The sequence below is a fragment of the Ctenopharyngodon idella genome, chromosome 8 (assembly GCF_019924925.1).
Source record: "Ctenopharyngodon idella isolate HZGC_01 chromosome 8, HZGC01, whole genome shotgun sequence".
In the NCBI taxonomy this organism is placed as follows: Eukaryota; Metazoa; Chordata; class Actinopteri; order Cypriniformes; family Xenocyprididae; genus Ctenopharyngodon; species Ctenopharyngodon idella.
The window spans coordinates 26,200,262-26,225,264 of record NC_067227.1 but is presented as its reverse complement, the minus strand read 5'-3'; the positions used below and the strand labels follow the sequence as shown (position 1 = coordinate 26,225,264).

General features: G+C 36.4%; 1 protein-coding gene across 5 annotated transcripts in view; it reads right to left on the bottom strand.

The window, feature by feature from the left end:
- Window positions 1–25,003, bottom strand: part of bcar3 (BCAR3 adaptor protein, NSP family member) — a 72,391-nt gene that overhangs the window by 7,282 nt on the left and 40,106 nt on the right. For 4 of the 5 annotated variants that reach the window (XM_051902528.1, XM_051902529.1, XM_051902530.1 and 1 more), the window contains 2 exons: window positions 4,995–5,123; window positions 1,147–1,586 (listed from right to left, as the gene is read on the bottom strand). In XM_051902528.1, the coding sequence (XP_051758488.1) occupies window positions 1,147–1,586; window positions 4,995–5,123 (569 nt within the window). Of the gene's footprint in view, window positions 1–1,146; window positions 1,587–4,994; window positions 5,124–14,952; window positions 15,196–25,003 lie in introns of those variants that run through there. The other variant, XM_051902531.1, reaches the window with a different exon arrangement.

Genomic DNA, 25,003 nt, shown 5'->3' with positions numbered 1-25,003 from the left:
TGTGTATGTGAAGTTTTAGCTCAAAATACCACACAGATCTTTTATTTAGCATGTTAAATTTGTCACTTTTTGAGGGTGAGCAAAAACGCTCCGTTTGTGTGTGTCCCTTTAAATGCAAATGAGCTGCTGCTCTCAAGAAGAGGGCGGAGTTTCAAGAGCTCCTGTTAGCAGTTACCTCATGCAGACTCACTGAAAATGTTAGAAACTGTTCAGCCTTTTATGTTCAAAATGGAGTCGGACAATGATGGAGAGACTCAAGAAGAAGTGACAACATGTAGAATGCAACAGGACATTTCTGAATGGTTAGTTGATGAATTTATGTAGCTGATGTGAAGTTAACTATCTTAAAGTCATTGATTAGCCTATTCTGTTATGATAATCTATAAATCGCTCGTGTGGGAACTGTTGTAAGATGCCTACAGAGCCAGAGAATATATACTGCATGAAGATAGAACAGGTATAGCGTTAGTTTAATTACGGCTATGTCTTGTCATGTTGTTATCTTGCTTTTATGACATGCTATTGCATTTGTGTTACATACTGTATTGCCATAACATGGCTTCACCCCCTTTGTTGCGTGTTCTTGGGGGCAGGGTTTATGTCAATTTTAGGGTTAGTGATGTCGCCCCTATGGATGTCACCAATCCGTAAAGAAGCTTGTTGTAGTCCCTACCAGCCGTTTGTTGTAGTCCAGAGAATTCTTTAAAAGAAAATATCTCCCTTTGCTTTAAACTTTGAATGTCGTAACTTTGCAGATGTTTTTTTTTGCTCTAACAGCAACATTACACACTAACTGAGGTTAAAAAAGTGAAATCATAATCAACCACCCCTTTAAAGCATTAACTAATGGAACCACTAAATATGTATGTTTTATTGTCTAGCCAAGTGTTGGAAATATGAAAAGAATGAATTATTGGCCTCTTTGTTTGGACAGCTAAATTACGCATTACAAATTTCATGGAAAAAAAATACAGATTCTGAAAAGGCCAAATCATACGAACCGTTAAATTGTCAATCCTATGATGAGTAAAATAATGAATCTCTCTTATTTCCTCACGTCTGTGATTCAAAAGCCTCCCAGAGTATTTCTTCTTGGCAGTAAAGTGTGGCAATGAATATTAGTGGATAGGATAGTCTTTCTCTCACCTGAGGAGGTTCCCACGGCTGAGGGTGTGATCCTGGGTGTGTCCGTTCATGATATTCAGACTCAACCTTTTGGAAGTCAGGCTCTTTCTCTCGGAGTATCCCGCCTCTACACGTATAGATCCAACTCCATATTTCTCCTCCAGGCATCTCAGAGGCAGAGCTCTGTTGATTGGCTGAAAGATAATCGCTCCGACAACCTCAGATACCGGCTCCCGGTTGCCCACATAGTATCGCACCAAAGCGGGGACACTGTCAAATCCCTCCTTCTCAAACAGGTACTGAACGCGTGAGTAGGCCTCATTCATGGCTACTACTCGTTTGTTGATTTTGAAGTGTTGAGGAGTGTTCTTCCACTGGCAGGTGAGGACATAGTTTCCCGGGCTGGACAGCGAGTCTCGGATCAAAAAGTCTCCATCACGCTGGACCAGGTTTTCAGCCACCTTAAATTCAAACACACACAATTTTCATTGTTTTTGTGGTAGCTTTTTCTGTCTTTCATATATACTGTATTTTTCTTCCTCCTTAGTTTCAAGCATGTTTGATCTTGGCCCAAACATTAGGTTGTGGTGCTCATGCAGGATGAACAAGTTCAAACATTGGAAAAAACATTTTTAAGGTAGTGATGCTTTTCTGCTCATAAATTCTTAAGTTGCTTTGTACTTATGATATTCTGTCTAATCAGATTATGTACAAATCCTCAGTAAACATTACAAAACTAATTTTATGACAGTGATACATGACATGACCTAGATATTACTTTCTTTTGTGGATCACCGGTACATTCAAGCAGTTTAAAATGATGGAATACCTCTCCAAACTGAACATTAGGTTCTGGAAGCCATTTAGAATATTAATGAATTGGTAAGTAAATCACTCTAGAGATTAAAAAAAAAAATATATATATATATATATATATATATATATATAACCAAAATGTATTCAGACACCTTGAACATTTAATTCATTAATACAGTTTATTCACTATAGTCTAAAAAAATGGTAATAAAATATGAAAAGATCTCAGAGTTAAACTGTGTCAGAAAAAAACTATGTCAGATAACACTTAAGCAAAACATGGTCAGGTCAAAGTGTCTGAATAATTTTTGCTTCCAAATTTTTATCAATTTTACTGGTAGTCCACTGTATGAAGAATTTTTGGGTATAACATGTCACAGTTTATTTTGCTCTCCTCACTTATATAAATGAACTATAGTGTCCTGCACACACTAGTAAATATATATATATATATATACACATACAGTATATATATCCTTATTCATTTTAATATATCATTATGCCTTTAGTTTATTAGTTTATATAAGATTAGATTGGTTTTATGTCATTGTTTTATATTACTTCCCACTATGTGTTCATGAGGAGATCAAACACTAATAAATCAAGGTTAGCATGTGTGTTTGGAGCAATGGATCAGCAGCGGCACCAGGAAAAGAGTCATTAAGTCTGATTAGAATCGCTGAATGTTTATGACTGTTTTCATGATGGTTTTGCTAAACAGCTTTTCTCAGGCCTGTCTTATGGTATAAAACAGCAGCTACAAAAAGTTTATAGTTCACTGTGCAGAAATGCTCAGATAGTAATGGCTGTGCATTGTGTTTGTCCAAATATGCAGAATAAACTAATTTGATTGTGGTAGTTTCACAGGTTGCTGCCTACATTGTCATCTATAATTAAGTCTTCATCTTTTATCATCCATCATTTTTTTTTCCCCCCACGGTGACAAAACACTGCCGGGAATTTACCACATGTCATTTCACACCACTGGTCATAAAGTAATACACGCAGAATCATTAAATGTGTGTCCTTTGTTTCCAGTTGTCTGTAGTTTGTTTGTTTAACTTCAGCCGAGCAGGTCAGACTCGTCCCGCTGAAAGACACATGGGCAAGCACAACCTGTACTTCAGCCCACATGCTGTCAGGGGCTTTGTGAAAAGGGAAATGCTTGGGTGTGCAATGATCCAAAGCCCGCTCAAAAGAACAATGAATAAGTGTCTATAGACTCACTGCTGATTCCTGTTAACAGTGATAGGTGATGTATTACAAGTGTAGAGACTGAATTAACAATCAATCATCACAAATATGCATTATATTTTAAGGGCACTTTTTCATCCGTTGTGATACCTATAGTTATATTTATGAATATTTAGACTATCTAATCCAATTCTATATATATTTTTAAAGTGGCTCTTTAAGTGGCCTCTTTTTCCGATAGATATCCATTTTTAATATATATAATTGTGAATCTGATGAACTATATTCTAAGGTCATTTATAAGGTTTGTTGAGCCATGATGAAGTATGTTCCATTGTGACTGGTGTATTTGTGGTGTAAGCAGCAGTAGCCTGACTCTGTACGCTGGTAGTTCTAATCATATGATGCCGTTAAATAAATAAACCTCAGGTCAAATAGCAGTCATGATTCATCACTATATTAACCACTCTGCTCTGCTACAAAATTGTTGATGGATGAGTTGATAGTTTCAGGGGCATATCCTGCAAAGGAGCATGGGAAAGAGGAGCCAGGGTACATGGTTTTCATAAGAGCAGATCTGTAGCTGTCAGCACTGTGAGGTCTGCCGTGATGAGAAACTGTTGATGGCTGTTTTTGAATATAGCTTAGTGTTAATGAACTATCCAAAATATAGTGGTTAAGCACTGTGGAATGTACTTTCATTAGAGGTATTGTTAGTTTTGCTTTTTGTCAAGCTTATCTAAGGTCTTGTGGAGCTGACTATGCTCTAGCTAGCATACAGTCCAGACCCCTAGATTTTGTGTTTTGTTTCAATGAAATCTTTTGTTTCCTTGTGCAAGTCTGGGTGTGAATGTGGCTTTTCCTGTTCTGTGCTGTGTTTGGCACCTGTAAACCAGTTCAAAACAAGTATTGATCAACCAGCTACTACTGATGCCAATAGACTCTCTGCAGTCTCAAACAGATTTGTCAAAACATTTCAAATTTTATAGACAAGTTAGAAGCGTATATTTGTATATATGCCATAAATATTAAAAGGATTTTTCTTACTTCCACCATCTAATCATCAATATGCAATTTCACATAGCTAGAAAGCTTAAGCCAAGCAAGTAAAATTGCACTCAAAGGTAAAAGAAAAATTTTAGAAGGTTAGACACTGTATTTATAGGCTATTATTTTGCAAAACATGCCTATTAGGTAACTATGTATCTACGTTTCATTATTTTTGACCTTAGCAAGAGCATTATACTAAGTACAGTAATTAAAAGTATAAAAAAAAAAAAAAAAAAAAAAAGTACTTTAGCAGACTTTTGAATACTGTAATTTGATAACACCATGTTTTGGACATTAATTATGCTAATACTAAAGTATTCTTTGAAGTATCATGTAAACACCATGGTACATGCATATAGTAATCATGGTTTATATCCAAGAACCATGACATTAGATGTTACATCACATTTTTTTTGTAAATTTAACAAGTTAGCATTAAGAACATCTAATGCAAGTCATATCCTCAGTCTATTTCTTCCCTTAATCAAGTCTTACTCTCGGCTCTAGCTGGAGCAAACATGACCACATGTCTTTATTTCATTATCTTTTTATACAAAGAAAGTGAATGTTTGAGTGCCAGATACAGGCATGACTTCAGTGTGACTTCAGCTATACTTTGACAGCAGAAAGGTCACTGCTGTCTGCCAGATTCAACTTCTGAACAATATTTCAGAGACATTGTAACTGTACACACATATCTATTGAATCACAGAAACAGCTACTCACCACAGAGAGCCTCTGTAATACAAACATTATCCCATAATGATTACCCACCCCTCTCCCTCTTCTTATGCCCAGGAAAGCTGTACCTGTCTAGGGATAGCTCCATGATACCAGGCATGGCTCCGTGGTTCCTCACTGCTTAGTTTCAGTTCTTCCTCTAGTTCTCTCCGAAGCTTCTCTGGTGGTCCATCCATGATGTACTTGTCCCTTGAAAACTGCACATAGATGGGAACAGAAGAGTATGTTAGAGCCATGGTGGCCCTACAGTAGATGGTATGTTTGTCTCTGTGATTGAAGTATATGGTGTCAGTCTTTTATTAGTCTTCTCTCTTTTTTATTCCCCTCCCTACTTTTTGCTCTTTGACTCAGTATCTGACTGGCTGATGGATCCCGTGTTTCCTGTGCTGATCTGTTTACTGTGATTCCCAAGTCCCTCCCTCTTCCTGTCTGTCTCCACCTCCAGAATCCGCAGGGCATGCCGTACCTTTACCTGTACACATGCACACGCCCCCACTGCTCTGAATCATCATGGGCTTTTCAGGTTCGTTGGAAAGCTGCACGTCCTCTTTGAGGGTTGTGGATTTCACAACTTAGGAATTTTGAGCATAGTTCTTTTCACTGAGCTGCTTAAAAGTAATTACTTTAGAGTTCAGGTTAACAAATACACTGATAAGTCCATTTCTGTGAAACACGAGCTTTGATTAGAAGTAACAGTTCGCACTAATGCCATACATCTAGTTTTAAATGTACTTGGTAAAGCATAGTTCATTATCTTTCCCATCAAGGCTGTTTTATTTTTCTTTTCACTGTCTCAATAACATAACTCAGTCATGTGACCAGATTGTCAGTGTAAAAGAATTTAAAAACAATTGGCACAAATAACACTTTATACTCTCATGTGTTTCAACATTGATTCCTAGCTAAGCACTGACAACAGAAATATAGACCGATTATGCAATTTTAATACTCCATCATGTCTTAACAAACAGCACATGCCATTGTTGTTTATCAACTAAACGAATGCTTTCCTGAGACCAACTGACTCTGGCTGTGTTTGGAATGTTATATTAGTGTACTGCACATCTAATGTATTATAAATTAACATTAACAATGAATAGTAGTATATTTATAAATTATATTACTATATTATAATAAAAGCTGTAAAACTGTTCATTGTTAGTTAATGAAACATAATGCATTAATGTTGACAAATTATTTTTAAATGGTATAGATCATTTGCTTGCATGATACATTAACAGCATAGGTAGTTTAGAGCAGTAGTAGTTGTACAGGGTTCAGGGCAGAATAATCTGTCATAATGATTAGGAAATGTCATCATAACATATTTAGAAATTATTTGGAAATGTCCATTGAGCACACATAACAAGTCATGATGTCATATCCAAAGTACCCAGAGGCAAGAAAGTTTTGATTCTTATTAAAAAACAGATTTAAGGCTCTAAAAATCTGAATGGATGAGACATGTTCAAAGCCATTGTAATAGTGTGTATATATATATAATATATATATAATTTTTTTTTTTTTTGATAAATCAATACTTTTATTCAGCTAGGATGCATTAAATTGATCAAAAGTGACAGTTAAGACTTCTATTTCAAATAAATGCTATTCTTTTGAATTTCCTTTATCAAAGAATCCTAAACAAAAGTTTCACAAAAAATATTAAGCAGAGTGTTGTCAGGCACAATGTGAATCAAAGTACTTAAAGCCCTGTTAAAAATTACAAAGGCACTCAGTAAATAAATTGATAATTTTATAATCATTTATCTTTTTATTTATTTATTTAAAGCAATCAAAAGCATATTAGAATGATTTCTGAAGAATCATGTGACAGTGAAGACTGGAAAAATTATTTCTGAAAATTCAGCTTTGCCATTACATTGATAAATTACATTTTAAAACATTAACATAGAAACAGTTATTTTAAATTGTAATAATATTTAATAATAATATTACTTTGTTTACATTGTCATTTTTGATTAAATAAATGCAGACTTGGTGAGCTTAAAGGGATAGTTCACTCAAAAATTAAAATTAAAAAAACTGCTGAACGCAAAGGAAGATATTTGGAAGAATGTTTGTTTACAGCAGAACAAAGACATTTATACAGGTTTGGAACAACTTGAGGGTGAGTAAATGATGACAAAATTTTTGAGCGAACTATCCCTTCAACAGACTTCTTTTGAAAATATTTAAAACTTTTGAATTAAAGTACATTTTGCTTGCCAACCATAAGCAGTCTACTTAAGGCTATTATTTGACCAAATCATTTATTATTGTGATTGATTATTATTTTTTATATGCTTATGCCTAACACCACTCGTAACACCACTGTGTGCCTAACACCACTCTTTAAACATGGTAAAATTACCATAATGGGTTATTGCTTTATTGAACGTGAATGGGTGAATTGCATTCTGCACTTGTGTTACGACCTACGCAAGAGGCTGTTACATATTTCACATAGGGGATTTCAAGCGTATTCTTGTGTTTCCTTCTTTTCGGTTAAGTGCTTGGAATGCCAGCTATGTGTGGTACCCAACCTCAGAGACCTAAAGTGGTACCTTTGTGCTCTAGCTGGTAGTTGTATGCAGTGGGTACTCAAGCACAGCACTGCTGCATAACCCCAAGCTAAATCTGTGCGTAAGGGGGAAAAGTCCCAGCAGGACTCCTCATTTCAATCTTGTTAGTTGTGGTCTATGGAGTAATATGTCAAATGTAAGGGCAAAGGTAATTGGAATTGATGAGTAACTGTGTGTGTGTGTGTGTGTGTGTGTGTGTGTGCGCTCAGTAGTGGAAACATCAATTGATATGACACTGTTTGACTCAGTACAGATTTAATTAAGTCGACTGCATCATTCAAACGTACTTGCCACAGAGCCAGTGATGCTGTTGTGTATTTTATTAACAAGTCCCATTTTAGTTTATCACTGTAGCTTTGCAAGCCTAGTGTACTACTGAGGACCTTTGCATTATTGGGCAGTGTTTACAATATTATTTTAAATCTAAGATATTTATCAAGGCATAAAAGCAACATTTTTGTGTTTATTACCATATAAAGTACAATAAAAATCTGCGCACCCTGTGAAAATGTCATTTTCATTATGTAAAAACTCACTATACATTTCATGTTCTTCCAGGCCTGACGGCAGTAGACAAGCTACATCAGTTTTCTGTGATGTTGATAAGATGCTTAGCTGTCAGTTTCTCTTTCTCTCTCTCTGTCCAGTGACCCATAGCCCAAGCAGTGGTCTGTTAAGCATTTCAGGCAGTTATTAGGATCTTACTGACCACAATCTGTCACTGTGGTCCACCACAAACCACTGCACACAGGCTTGGCAATGTGGATATCTCTATTTATTTTGAGAGAGGACAAAAGACATAAATGTAAAAGCATACATCATATGATAGCATATGATCGTACTAAATTGTTCGTTTTTTTGTTTTGTTTTTTTTTTAACTTAATATTTTATATGTGAGGTTTAGAATAGCCTTTTGGTTTGGCTATATTCAAATGATGTTAAACTTTCAGTTATCGGAAAAAACACACTAATATGTATGGATGGATAGTCAACAAAAGATTGATATGAGAGATACTGTATAAATTCTACAATAAGAGTAACTGATTTGTGATGGAAAACATCTCTCACACACAAACATATGGCAGAGTCTTCCTTGTTTGAGAGGCTATAATGGATAATCCTGGCCAATTTATCCTCATGTCAACTCTGTCACTGATCATTCAGTAGCTTTAAATAAAAAAAAAAAAGTTTTCAGAGGGCTCAGACTGAAGGTCACTTTTTAGATGGTCAGGTGTTATGATTACTTGAAATGATGTAACAAAACTGCTGAATTAAAGACTGATGCATTTCTTTGAAAGCAAACTATAAAAGCATATTTTAGCAAGTCTTTGCTTATTAAACCAAATATATTCAAGTCATGCCACGCAATGGACAGTTTTTCCCTTTATATGGAGAAGCTTCAAAGATCCTTACTATGTATAGAGACTGACAAACCCAGGCCACAGCGAGGACTGAAATACACTCTGATGCCTCTGGTATTGTAGTGAGGGACGGGCGTTACACCCACTCCATTTAGACAACAGCAAACCAAGCCAACACCCCACAAGCCACAAATTACAGTGACCAGACGATACATAGTTTTACCCTGGCTGGGAAAATCATCCCAAAGCACTTGTTTTTGCTCAGTATCTTTCAACTGTATTACACAATACAGTGACTAAAACAAACAACTGTAATAGAACTTTTAGTAAAAACATATGAGCATGGTTGTGCTGAATCCTAATATTTTTTGGACTTGATGTTTATGTTTCAGGTTTTATGACTGCTTTGTGATTACATGCCAGCTGAGGTGGTGTTTATCTGGCACGGCCGTCGCATTCATTCAGCGCTACGACATCGTGGATCCATTTAGAGGTGCGCTGAGGCTATAAATGTTTAAAAATAGCCAAAGCTCAATTGCTCGAGCAGCTCGATAGCACCATGACTAATAATCCTTCCATCAAGCAGTGCAGATATATTTGTACATCAGATCAATCACCTCAGCTTTTAGCTGTAGCAATTTATGTATTGTAATTTTTATCTTCACACATCTGAGTGGCTGATTGCTAAGGTTCGTTTTTAAATAGTGGCATGCTTTTTGAATGTGAATCATAATGGAGCATTTGGATGTATTGAATGAGAGTTCAAAGGTCTCATTGGGTAAGTGCAGAGCACAGGTTAACTATCGACAGCAGAATGAGCAACATAATGACATATATGAGACACTTTGCAGTATTAAAAATAGTCATTTAATTTCTGTAGTAGTTCGTAAGACATCATAACCAAGCGCATTAGATCATACTGGCACACGTCAGAACTGACTGTGCTCATGGCTTTTCCGGTCTAAGATGATGAGCTCAACGGTTGAATTTGATCTGGAAAGCCACTTCTGGATAATTATTATGGATGAGATGACATTCCCTTGTTAATTCTTGAACATCTAATCCTCTTTAGTTTACTCCACAATTGGCTGTTCAGCAGCTTAGTGAGTGAACGGTTAAAATCCATGTTTGATTTGGAAATTGTGCAGATTATTGCACGGCTAAAGATGGAGATCATGTACATGAGTTTAGACTGACTTGTTGTGATGGAAACCAGCAGGACAAGTAATCCAATGGCAGATAGTTAGTCATGCTCATACTAATGATTAGAGATTTGAACAGACATGAGTAATACCCTTTAATGTTGCAGCTTGTTGAAAAGGGCTAATACTTTTCTAAGCAATCTGACTTACAATAGGTGGACGTTAAAAGAGGAAAAAAAATTACACAGATTTACGGGAACTTAAGAAAAAACATATCTTAGTCATATGTTAGATACCAGAATATCAAAGAGACTAGTAAACACCCAGAACATCCTAGCAACCACATAGCGATGTGCTAAAATGACTCCTTGGCACCACATAGCAATGCATTGGCAGCCATCCTCACATTGTGGCAGCGACTTTATATGGGTAAGCATCACTGTAAAATGTAGAAATCTTGTTATTTCCTGCTGTTTCCTGTGGGGGCTTAAAGGATGGAGACCCTCAGTCTCAACCCTGTAGGTTGAGATTCCCAAGGGTTTCAGGGGGTCATTAGTGGCCTCTTATGTGCAGGACAATCGACCTGGTCTGGGCTTTGGTGTTGGGTCACACCCTTCCTGAGCCAGAGTAAACAAAAAGGGCCATCAGAGTGTCCCATCAGTCTCCTGGGACTCTAAACACAGGACCTCTTCCTCTCTTATCTCACCCCCATCACACTGTCCATTTAGATGGTCCCTGGGGTGTCTGTCATGTTCATGTGTTCCTGGACAGGGCAGCACAAATTTCAGTTGGAGGAACAGAGTCTGGGGATGTGACAGATGCTCATGAAAGATTTATTGTCCTTTTAAAGTTATTTAAATAAACATTTTGTTAGTGCAGTTTAGACATCTTGAAGGGAATGGGAATCAGCATGGACCTGGCTAAACAATATTATACTATACAATTTTTTAAAATGTATTTTTATTATTCTGTAAATGTGTGAATTAATTATTATTTATATATTTATTATATTTATTACTGTATTATATTGATATCTGACACAACATTGCTTTGTATTTATCATCTAAGTCAGTTTTTTACTTGACAATACTATGATATACAATACTATATATTATTTTGTATTGTGAGGTGAAATATGTCAATGCTTTAATATTTTGACTTTTCCCTCCATTCCTCCTGCATAATAATCTTGTCTAATCTTATCAAACATCATGTGGATCTTTAGGTCTAGAAATAAGCTAGATTCTCACAACCCCCATCTCTCTCTTAGTCGCTTTCTCTTTTAATCACATTCTCTCCATTTCAATCTATGATCCCCCAGCCCCCTCATTCCATTCCAGTTCTGTCCCAATCAGCGTGGCCCAGCCCTGGCTTTGTAAGGAGGGCAGAAGGGGAGATTAGGGCCTGGGGCAGCTGTGCCGGATCACTTTGAACATTGGCCTCTTTTTAATGTTTCCTCGAGCGTGCTCAATTTGTTGTACAGCAAAAGAGAGAAAAAGGGGAAACGATGGAAAAGTAGGGGACACGCTTGTCCTGGGGACTCAAAATAGCTGGAAGCCATCCTGTTAGAAAAGAAAGCCTTGAGCTTGGAAAATGCCTTAAAGTCCTATGGATTGCTTGAGGAATGTAGAATTAGAGGACAAAAAATATGTATAAATTAAAAGTTATGTTTTTGGTCTGCTTGTGACTGATTCAGTACACATTGTCGCAAGAAAAAAAATTAAATGTAATTTTTCATCAAAATGTAAGAGCTTGCTCTGACTCGGAAATGTCTTTCCTTTTCTGCTTCAAACACAGGTGCCAGCGCTGTTTTTTAGGAGGGTAGATGTCCTCCACAGTTGACTACTCACATTTAGCTTTGGTCCTGTTCTGGTATGTCATACCTATTTTTCAATGGATAAAATCATCAGTTGTTTTCTCTCTTTTTTTTTCAGTCCAAGCTTGAGAGTGAATGAGATAATGTTGAATTTTTTCAGAAGAAGCCGCTCGGTCACTCTGGCAGTGACTGAACACGTTAAGTGCTTTGTGGAATGATGATTTAATCCCTGCTCCAAAAACATATTCTTTTGTTTAGCACTGACAGAAGGAGAAACTTTTGGTGTTGACTGATGGGATTGTGCCAGGCTGTGTCAGCACCTCTCCAGCAGCCTGTCAATCAGAGAGACTTCCCGCTGTCCCGCTGCTCTGCTGAGCTTTTATTTCTGCCACAGCCATGAGGCTTCTGCTGTGTTACACTGTCAGTGTGTGGGAGAACTGCTGCTGCATGTCTAGTGTGTGGGAAGTGTTAGAGAATATTTCAGTTAGTTTTAATGAACCAATTTGTCTGGGTGTTCCAAAAATGATTCACTGATTCATTTTAGTCATCACTCAAAAGCATGTACCTCATTCAACATTAGTTAAATACTATCGTTATCACAATATTTTCAATTAAGTTTCATTGGTTGGTTAAATTAAGTGTACATTTATGTGTTTCAGTTTGATTCTGCCATTCTAATTGAGTCCCTGATTTTTTTTTTTTTTTACCAGTAATTACATAAATTGCCTATTTTAAAAACCAATTAGTTGGTGGGTTTCTTAAATGATAGTTCACTCTTCTTAAGCAATCCCCACTTAATTAATATGGTTTTGATTCCACTAGTTTCTGCCATTTACAGATGGAACCGAAATGGAACCAAATGCAGGGATCTCAAAACCCGTTTCTGAGTCGGACTACTCAGACCTGACTACTCAGTTGGAAGACACAAGACCATAGCACTTTGGGTTTGAGAAAAGCACAATATAAATAAAATGTATCATCATCATCATCATCATCATAGGATGTCCCATTTGTCAGAGGGGTGCTCCCTTTGCAGTCGATATTCATCCTCAATGCGCACTCAAGCTCCGCAGCAGACTTCTACCCAAAAGTCAAAGTGGCTTTAGGTCACAAAAGTGTGGACTTGGAGGAAGATTGCAAGGGCTTAGGGTTCCATTTAGGGATAGGGCCTTAGATTCATGAACACTTCATGAAATTGGTTCAACCACGTAATCATTAAAAATAACTGATTCATTCGACATTCATTAGAGTCCATGTCAGGTGTTAATATACACCTCTGCTAAACAAGTAAGCCTGTTTATTTAAGGCAGACTTGTCACAGTTTAAGTTTCAGGCCTCTACAGGGTGGAAGAGATTCACAGCTGTAACACACTGTACACACCACCCTCCTTCCCACAGCTGCCCCTCACACTGACCAAAATAAAGCCCCCAAGTTGTTTTTACCACATTTATTTAGAAGTCGCTCGCTGCCAGATGAAACCTTCTATGATCGAGGCGGTTCTGTGAGAAACTTCCTCTCGCAATAAAGAATCCATACAAGAGGCACCAACACTGCCCTCTCTGTCCTTCTAACTCCCACTGACCCCCAACACCATTGAAAAGACCGGAAGTCTCCATGACAACCTAGCGCTATTTTTAGAAACAAGCCCAAAAAATGTGGACCAGACCCGAATGTTTTCAACAGACGTTCAAACCCTGAGAGCGAGAGTCCGCTGAGTTGGCCGGCCAGACGTGAGAAATAACAAACATGCTGCTATTTCTGGCCAATTCAGCCTTAGAATTTGAAAATATAGACCGTTTCGATAAACATGCCCGGAATCCGACATCAGTCTTCATGCAATTTACAATTATGCATTTGACTGACAGTTTTATCCAATGCAACTTGCATTGCATTCAAGCTACACATCTTTTAGGTTCATGCATTCCCCAGGAATCGAACCCATGACCTTAATGTTGCTAGCGCCATGCTCTGCTGGTTCAGCTACAGGAATATTGCTATCAAATGCAAAACTGTTGAAGGAGCTCCTTGACATTCTTGATCTGTGAATATTTGTTTGCAGTCTAAAGTATATTAGAAATATAATAAGTTTGGAGATGATAAAAAAAAATCTTCCAGACATTTTAGTTTATTCCAGATTCTCCTAATATGCACCACTTTATTGTAGGCTTTGATGGACCATAGATCAATAGTTCATGCACCATCGGATAGCAGCAAGGGAAAACCGATTAGCCACATCTGTGAAGACTGACAGAAATCCACTCAATAAACTCAGAAAATTTAATGTATTTTATCCTGTTGGCCAAAACCCCCTGTAGTCTCTGTGTAATGTAACTCTTTGAACATTCTTGCTGTTGATAATCCAAACATTTTGAATAGTCGTATGACCTGCAGACTGCTCGGTTTCATTTCTACATTGGTTCCATATGAACCTGTAATAGCTTCACGCGGGGCCACCAATTTTATATCGCCCCATAAATTCACTTAACCCGACCTGAGCAGCTCTCTGTCCTTATCACTGACACATTAGATGAGTGAACAAAACCACACGTGTTCACACTTGCGATCCATTTGCAAGCCTCCACAGAGATAAAAGATTTCAATCAATATGGGTTAAATGGTTTAGAAGACAACAAGGAGGAGGGTGTGCAACTAAACAATTACAAGTGAATGGGAAGAAACACACACACACACTCCTAAGTGAGCATGTGTGCTTGACGCCTTCACTTACTATAATGAAAAAAAGCCATATATCTCAAGAGCCCAGACCAAAGACTGCCACAATAAAACTGCACACAGACCTGCTTTTTACGGCACCTCTCTATCAGTCCTTCATTTATCTATATTTCTCTACTTTTTGAATCAGTCTTTCTGTAATTTTACTATACAGATGCCTTTACATCTGTGTATTTACAATATTTTACACTTATATTTAAATCCTTTATATTTTACTGTTAGTTTACATAAATTCTTACATATTTATAGTTAAAATATAGTAAAAATATAGTAAAATATTGTAAACATAAATATATAATAAATATTATGTGTGGATTAGATGCTACTAAAACTGCATAAATTGACTTGTAAATTTATACAGGTGTAGTTTTAGGAAGCTTTCACTCACCTTGGCTCCAATAACAGAGCTCTTCTGATAGAAACAGCATAAAGCTGCCGTGATGGTCCTTAAAATATTGCATCTCTCCGACATCTCTCTCGTTTCAGTGCAACTCATCAGTAGAAACACTCTTAGATGCTTTAATCTCCAAAACTCAGTGCTTTATACCTCCCATGAATGAGAGCATGTTAGCTGCCCAGCGACTGTCTGTAAACTCTCTCGGCGCGAGTGTGCATGAGTGTGTGTGTATGCATGTGTTTGTGCGCTCAGCAGTACATATGCTGCTCCATGCTGTTGCTCTCACCCCCGGGCAGCCCATGTAAGGAGCCGTGCTAAACTCCATGTGATACGACTCTCCAGCCTATCAGAGTTCAGTCATCTGCAGAAGCGCCACACAGCCAGCCTCCAAACCAACCCCCCTTTCCTCAAAATCTCTAACAGCTTGCCAGAAAATAAATGAAGGGGGAACGGGATAGAATGAGGTACTCTGATTAGGGCTTTACATTTTTTTTAAATTATTGCATTTTCTCTCAGAATCCCCAAATTTCACAGTTCTTTTCTTTAGTCATATGCTAATTAGGGATAGAGTGAAGATGATATTTAGCCATTTTAAAAGCTGATGATCATGTGTGGAATATTATATTTTCTTAAGTGTTCTACTTTTTATTTCCAGGTTTTGAATCACAGATTTTCACTGTGGACTTTTGAACCTCGTTATAGGTTAGGAACCTCGTATATATTAGTGCTGCAATGCTTTAACGCATGCAATACATTTTTTTCACTCAAACGCGATAAAAATAGTATTTTTGTTGAGTATCCTCATAAGCACAGTTTTAAATTAGTTAAATAAAGTCTTAAATGAATACAAAGAGTTGTGGGAAAATAGGATGCAGATCCGCGTAATGTGCGGCAGGTCTTAAAGTGACAGCAGCCTAATAAACCTGCTACAGTTTGCCATTAATATTAATCAAAGAACAAAAGAAAAAGAGAAAATCACTCACTGCTCTTGACTGAATAACTTTTGTAGCTTTAATAAAAATTAATCTATATTTTAATCTAAATTATGCAGTGAAGACTGTGAAGTGTTTGATAACTACTTTGATTCTGGATATTTCTGTAAGATCAAATATTTAAAAAATACAGTCTTTATATTGTTTCTACATTAATTTGGAGGTTAAATGTGAAATTATTACAATATAAAAATATATTCAAAATTTTATTAGAAATATATTAAAAAAAAGGTGTGATTAATCACGATTAATTACAGACAAATGTGATTAATTTATTTTTTTTTTTAATCGATTGACAACACTAATATATATATGTGTGTGTGTGTGTGTGTGTGTGTCAGCATATCAGCCACCCTGCTCTCTAGATATCAGCATCAGTCGTTTAAAAAGTCATACTGGTTGACCACTAATGCTAATAAAATCAATCATATTCATACTTAAATATTATTTCTTACATTTTGACTGATCTTTAATTATTAGCAGGTTATTTGTAGCTGAATGCATAATCAAATTAGCCAAAATATGTTTATAATAAACAAACACTGAATTTTACAGAAAACTGCAGCATCGTGTATGCTCAGTTTCCATGTGGGCTTGGTTATCAGGGTTTAAAAATAGGAAAATTATCACTTTATACCAAAACAGAATAATGGACAAAGCTGACACACATTGCAAGTAAACGAGAACATGCTGAGAGACAATCTGATATCAAGCAGTTCAATGACATGAAAAAGCATTGCTTATCACTAATGACATTTAAATTTAATCTTTCCAGACAAGAGAGTGCATCTCCTGTGGAGGACTTTCAGGAGCGGTTTTCCAGGCAGACAGGGACAGTGGTGATCCTGTGTGACAAGTCTGCACCGAGGGACCAGGGCCGTGTCTTTTAGTATCAGCACAACATCACTCTAAACTCCAGCGGGGTTTCAGTAACAGCAGGGGGTTAATATAAAAGAGCATTCCCCCAGCAGGTAGGGCTCTCTTACCCAGCTGGGACTATCCTGACCCTGAGAAGGGAGCCCGGTTGAGCCTAAGGGATCCCAGACGGCCAAATTCACTCACTTTTCCCACTGGGGTTTAAATAACAAGACCACTCTGTCTCTTAGTCACAAGCAAACAGCACTTAGTGTTATTGCGGCTAGTTGGCTAACTAGAGGGGCTTTTGTTGAGTGGGCTAACGGGGGCTTTCTCTTGATTAGCCTATTTGTTAACAGCATTATGAGTTCTGTCATTTTCAAGGAAGGGAACAGCCACCTCATAGAAAAGGCTCATAGAGTAAAAAGAGGCATTTGGAAACCAGGTAAGTTTAGAAGACAGAAGAGAATTCATGTTTTCCAGACCATTTCACCTGACTGAACAAGAGCTCATAGTGTGTTTGTGAGGTGTGTCTGTGTATGTGTTATTTGCACTATTTAATAATGTGTGGCTATTTAGTGAAAAGACAAACCTTTAGCTGTCTTTCTGTATAACATCACCCTTTCAAAAAGTGATTTCATAATCATATCAACCATTTTGTGGGTTCTGCAGACAGTTACAGTGGAGTTCACAAGTCCACAAGTGAAATAGCTTTTTTATTATTATTATTATTATTATCATAAATTATTTTATCAGCATAACAGGTTGAGTGAAAATTTAAATAGTCAAATTAAATAGACGAATAGGTTGTTTTGTCCCACTTTTGCTTTTATGACAGCAACATTCAAGCTGCGTGAACTCCACTTGTTTGTGTAAAAGCTGATGATCATTTGGATCATCATTTGAGAATGATCCAAAGAGCATCTTGAGCTTCAATGGAAGCAAGAACATCTGACCGTCTGTACAAACAGTTCACATGACACTAATAACATTTTCTTCAATATTTTAATTTTTATTACCACATTAATCACAGATTTTCACTGTGGACTTTTGAACCTTGTCATGGGCCTATATTTTTTCAAAATTAAATGAAGAGGAAAATGCAAACAAAAAACTTTTTTTCAGTTCATCATTAGAGATAGAAAACAGTAAAGTGTGCTGTTTGTCCTGTACTCCAAGAGCATTTTTGGACGCAAACAGTTGGATGTCTGTCAACTGAGATTTGTTTTGTTTCTCCCAGATTGCTCTTAAGGGGCAAACAAAGACATTATGGCTGGCTGGCACACCCTCGGCCCAACACTGGAATGTTCTCCCTGAGAGTGAGCTCCTAAACTACCTAATTACGCTCAATAAATTCACCATGGCCCTGCGAGCAAATCTGCTTTTCCACAGTCTGCTAAAGAAAGGAGTCAGCGTGATGTTTTTGTACATGAGAGCAAAAAATAAATCTTAAATACATGTCTGACCTCACTTCAACATAGCGTAGTTCAAAGGCTAAAGAACTTGCATGTGACCATTTTTAGTTGAATAGCAGATTTTTATTTTAAGACACTGAATTAGGGCAATTTGGGACACCCCTGATGTGTACTTTTGTTTGCTTATTTATTTCTGGGCAGGCAAAAAAATGAAATAATTGGCAGTACAGAAATAAAACAAATATTAGAAAATGTAAGATCAAATTGTATGTGAGGAACTCGTTGTGACCAAGTTACTTTTGTTTTCACGTTGAGAATTGAATATTTTAATAAAAATTAATTACTGTATGCTACAGAAACTGTGAATGGAAACTTTTTCACCCAAATCAATAGACTTTTGTTCTCACATAGGACTTCGCTCTTTGTCAATTGTGATGTGAAATGTCAGTGCACATAAATGAACACTAGGGGGAGTTGTACCTCTGTGAGTGTGCAGCGGTAATAATCGCTGCCGACTGCCATTAAACAGATGGCTTCTCTCATAGTTCTCCATGGAGATCCACACTAATATTCAGGTAAACCTCTAGATGCGCCGATGACCTTCTTTAGTTTGGCACCTGAATGATATGACATTTTATCTCTGCAATCTGTAATATAATGTTCATTCAGCTTTTGATTTGACTCACTAATGTATGGTTTTAGTCTTGTTCCAAGTTCAAAGTCATGTAAAAATCAAGCGATCCTCCACCCCGAGGCCATGAACGTGATCAACATTCATCAACACCAGTCAAGTGATTCCTGCAGACAAGATTTTACAACAATCTAGAGTTTCTCCTGAGGTAAAGATCTAAAAATACTGCTTTAATATCTCTGCATTAAGATCTGGAACACAGGCCAAGACATTATATTATAAAAACTGGAGGCTTTAACTGCTGGGAGTGTGCCACATGCTATTTCCTTCATTTAGATTTAATGAAAAAGCTGGATATACGACAACACATACTTTAGATTATATAAAAGCAATAAAACAAGGCATAGGCCTAGTATTCATTCGAGTTGTTTACAAATACTTACACACTTTATATTAAATTTCCTAAGCATTATTACATATAATGCTTAACCTGTCATTAATATAGAGTCAGAAATATAGTACATGTAATATTTTCATGTATATTTATATTTGAATATACAATTATCGATCTTTTGGGCATTATATGTTTGTTAAAAGACATTGTAATGTGTGACTGGTCAAGTCTTTAGCACTTTTCTTATGCCGAAACCGACCTAAAGTAATTTTCTACCTTTCACAGCCATTACTCTATTCATTGTCTATCTATCTGTATAAAATATCAAGCCATGAAGATATGATTCAATTTAACAATGAGAGTCTTCATGCTTCTCATCTCTCTCATCGTTTAAGAGCCGGAAACTCTTTGAATTGTCCCTTCTGGGTCAGTCTATGTTCTCTGTTCTAGACCAGGCTTTCTGTACTTCTGTCTCTGCTCTGGCTGGTCTATGCGTTCAGAGAGGGTTCAGGCCGGCTAAAGAGGTCTTTCTGTGGGCTCACAGGGCAGCAGATCCCACAGAGGGAACAGTGCCTCATTGTTCCTGTAAAGCTCTTTCATGAGTGCTTAACAGCTTACTGAGCAACAGTATGTGTGTTCACAGTCAGGCCATCAAGAACAGAAAGATGTGAGTATGTACAGGTGCATGTGTTATGAGAGAGACCGGAATGGAAATCTGTTGTTTCAATAAAGTTCTTCAATGGTTTTTTGAAGAACCCTTAGAACCATCTTATTTTCTTGCTAAATAGGGTTGGTAACTATGACAGTTTTTTAGTGCAACGTGTAAAAAAATAAAAATAAAAAAATAATAAGATTACAAGAATAAAATCATAGCAAAACGAGATTGAAGCTGTAATTTTTTTTTTTTAGAAAATAGTAAAAATTATGATAATAAAGTCGTAATGTTACAAAAATAAAGTAAAAAGAATACGAGAATAAAGTTGTAGCAATAAAAGATTGTAGGCATAATATTTTGTGAATTTAAGGCTAATAATATAAAGCTCATATTGCTAAGTACAACTTTATTCTCATAATTTTGACTTTTTCCTCAAAATTTTACAATTATTACTAGGACATTATTTTCCTAATCTTAGATATTTTTTTTATGTGGCACTAAAATGCCATCGTAAGTAACTATATGGATCTTCGGAGATTAAAAAAAAAAAAAGTTCTTGATGGTATTAGATACTCAGATCAGATAAGGTTTCTGGATTCTTTAATGCTTCAGTATATAGATGATTTTCTTTGTGGAGGTTCTCCTGTGTCAGGCTGTAAAACCCTGACATTTTTTTTAACCTATCAATTTGTTTCACCCCCTCCCAGTTTTGAATATTTGTTAATATCCTTGTTAAAGAGTGTGGAATGAAAACGTCAACAATGTGACAATGAGTCCAAAAGGTAATATAATGTATACATAAACTAAACCAAATGTGGCACTGATGTTTCTGACACCATCCCAATCATTCCTATCTATGAATCACAAGTCTGTGATTAATGCATCATATCCGCAGATCCATTAGGAAAGAGATTTGATTCCCACCCTTTAAAAAAATTATATTTTTAAACACCAAGTCATCCAAACAGTTTCCACCCTCCAGATCATCTTTGATGATAATAGCTCCAATTTCACAACACAGTGTTGCCAATCTCTGCTTCACACGCAAGGAGAGAGACAGAGAAGAATTGATATGGAAGTCTTGATATTGAATGAATCATGTCATCAGTGCTTGACATTAAATATAGATAGATGATTTGCCCCCAGTTACTGTAGGTTTTTCTCGCTTTTTTTCAAAATCATCCTGGAGATATAAACTGAATAGAAGCATTTGAGCGAATGTAGATGTAAACTTGACTCTTTCAACCCCAAACCATGATGGAAACCACTACCTGATATGATCTGATATCATCAAAAAGCAAACAGTTTCCACTAACAATACTAAAACTCATCTGACTTCAGGAAGTGATATCAGCATATGTGGTCTTGGAAGTGAATTATCCCATATTTTTGATGGCTTGCTTCCTGTTAACTTTGAAGAAAACATTCCTCAGCTAACAGGTCGTCAAAAAAATAGGTCAAAACTGTAAAAGCAACATAACTAAGCTGAAAACCCAGAGAGGTGGCATGCAAAACTAGACAGTCAAATGAAGAGAAAGACATAGATTAAACCTGATGGAAGAGAGACACTTTTGTATTGATTATAGACCTTGTGTAGATAGCTTATTTCATTTATTTAATATGAACAAACAAGTCTCTGAGAGAAAGAAGTATCATTTTAAGGTCCTAGATAATATAAAATAATCCATGTTTTTTTTTTGTTTTTCTTTTAGGAAAGATGCATTTTCATTGTTTCATGGCTGAAAAATCGACATCCAGGTAACAGTAACAGACTCATTTTTATTTACTGAACTAAATATAGTGTCTTCATAGACTATACTTGGTCTGTAGATTTCCTTGCCAACATCGCATTTTGGCTTTCTTAGTTAGGGTCACTTAATATTTGGCAATATTATTGATTTAACTGCACTGACACTATTGGTGAGAACTGAACTGAGCTGGATGATGACATCACTGTTTAAAGAGCTGCTTTATAGATGAATTGAACTCATTCCATAATTGCTGAACTTTATACAGTTATTAAACCGAACTGAATCAACACTGAACTGATTTCAACTGAACAATGACACTATTGTCTTTCTAGAGCTGCTTTACAGCAGAATTGAATTCTGTTTGCATCATTGGTAATTATTTACCTGTTTAAAACTTAAACAGTTGTTTTGAAACAGACTTTATTGTATGTACAGTACAATATAAATAAAGATGACTTGACTTGATAAGGGTTGTATTCATAATTATAATTTCATCATTTTAGTATATTCTATTAAATGAGCTACAGAGCTAGTTTAGATGATAAACCAAACTCATCTGTGGTTTTCTGGCTGAATGATTAAACTTGTGCACAGATCTAAATGGGAACCTGCACAGACCCAGGTGTTTGTTAAACACATAGCTGGGAACTCTACACCACCTGAAGAGTTATGACCGTTTCAGACCTTGACACAGACACCCAAACACACAGATGTGACCAGGACAGTGTGTCAATGTCTAGATTTACTTGTTTTCAGCTGAGTTTTTAAACATAAAAACGGTTGTCTTCACATGGCAGTACAGATTCACTGCAGCTATTGATGCATGCTTACAGATGGTCACACATTACACAGGCAGACAGTTCTAAGAGCTGCATAAAATAGAGTATAAAGAGCCAGTGTATGCAATTCATCTGATTGAAACATTTCATGGCTATGTTATTTCCCTGAGGATACGTTATGTCATCTCCTATCAAGTTCTATTATAGGCCTCTCTGATTAGAGGGTGCATCTCATGAATGTCTGGATAATACTTCACTCATATTTCAGAAAAATATTTTTTATTTATTTAGGCCACTTCCACATGAAGCCAGAGCGTTCCCTATTCAATCTTTTTTTTCCCTCGTTCTAAAAAAATTCCATAAACACGGCGTTGTCTCAAAAATTATCGGCGTACACACGAAACCACAGAAACCAACTCAAAACGATGTCGTATACATGCCAGACCAGTATGTGGTGCTGTAATTCTGCCAAAGAGATACACTAAAAATGGAGAAGAAGACTTGGAGCACGAGCATAAACCTTGCGCGCTGTATACAAACTTTAGTAAAGCTTAGTAATAAAGTAAATCTTTAGTAAATCTAATAGGCTCAGTAGCTTCTGCAGCACAAACACAAGCATGTAGTCCGCCATTGTTGTTGTTGTTGCTGTTACGTGATGTAGTGGTGTCTGACTAGGGTCGAGACGTGGGGTGATGACATAATCGTTTCACAAAATATACGGATTGGCTGTACACACAAAAACGCAAGGGTGTCATTTTTAGATTAATCCACTCTGGGTCCCGTTTTTCAAAAAATAGCGGTTTCAAGCTCCCAAAACGGCGGATCCATCTGGATGAAATTCTCCTTGGTGATTTTCTTTACTGCATAGAATTTATTTTTTTTTATAATTAAAATTGTTTTATATGAACATATTAATTACTTTAATTAAAATCATAATTTTTCACTCATAATAGAAAGTTTTTAATTAAATTATTCAGTAATTTAAAAATAAATAAATAAATAATTTAAAATAAAAGAATCATTTATTCATTTCTCTCTCCTAACTTTTTTAATACAATATTTATTACAGTTTTAACTGCAATAATAAATAAATTAAATATAAATACCTTTAATTTAATATATGTATGTATGTGTGTGTGTGTGTGTGTGTGTATGTATGTATGTATATATATATATATATATATATGTGTATGTATATATGTATATATATATATATATATATATATATATATATGTATGTATTATACACACACACACATATATATGAGGGGTAAAATGTGTTTAATAGTTGAAAAAATGTATAATGGAATAAACAATTGGCTTGTCCATTATATAATTTCCTTTTTTATTTCTTTTGATTTTCGGGTGAAATATGACACAAACATGTTCTTGACCGGCTGTAAGATTCACTCTGTAATGACATCTTATGAAATTGTATTTCATTATGGCAACTGTATGACTGTATGTTCAACTGCACTGGAGCACTGCTACAGTGTTGCTATTGACAGTGTGTTTGTGCTGTTTGCTTTGGTTTGTTGTCTGTGTGAGGTAATGCTAAGAGAAGTTTGTTCTTCGCAGTGAGTTGCTAGACCCCAAGATGAGGCAAACCACTGAGCTACTGAGTATAAGGGGGACGGAGAGAGTGACGGATGGTTTCTCAGCAGGCTGACCGAGGTGGCTGTGTGGTGTCAGCACACTCAAGGCTGCAGGTGATCACAGTGGAAAATCTCATATAAACCCCAGATATATGTCACACCATATCTCTCATCAGATATGAGTCGTGGGTGCTGTAATACAGCCATGTTGTGTGATGAAGAGCTTTCATAATGGCTAGATGGTGCCTCGGGTCAAAATAAAGCCAGGGAATGATTATGCCTTTGCTGGTAAAGTGAAATTTGTCATTTGTTCCTAACTTGATACTATAATTTAAACTACATATGCTCTTTGCAGAACCTTGAAACATCACCAGCTCATTTCCTCCTCCTAATTGTGCCATTTTAATTGAGGATGTGTCTACAGGGGCCCCTCGCACAGTAGGAAACGCAGAGATTGTCAGATCTTTATCGAAAATTTTGGCTGTAGAGTTTCCTGTGTTTTATGAACAGCTCTGGCTTAAAGTTGACCACGTTTGAGGTCTGATGTACAGTAGTCAACATTTGAAGTGGATCAAAACCTTTCATCAAAGTTGTCCTAAAACCTTCTTCTTAGGACAAATTTGATTAACTTTTTTGATCCACTTCAAATGTTGGCTACTATATAACGATGGCAAAATCAATTGCCGTCAACTACCAGGACAGGTCAACAAGAGAGCGCTTATATTTGGTAAACTGCATGGTGAGTTATAACATTGAGAAATGCAACGAAAGTACTGTTTTTGCAATCCGCTTAACTCTAATCATTATCAACTGGCACATTACAAAACGTCAGGAAGCGCAAATGTTTATATAACAAAGATAATCACTCCCACTGACGCACACATTTATCTCTGATCCAAATCCAAGTATGTGATGTATTTTGTATATTTACTCAACTCACTGTCAATAAACTACAATCCTTCATATCCTCAACAT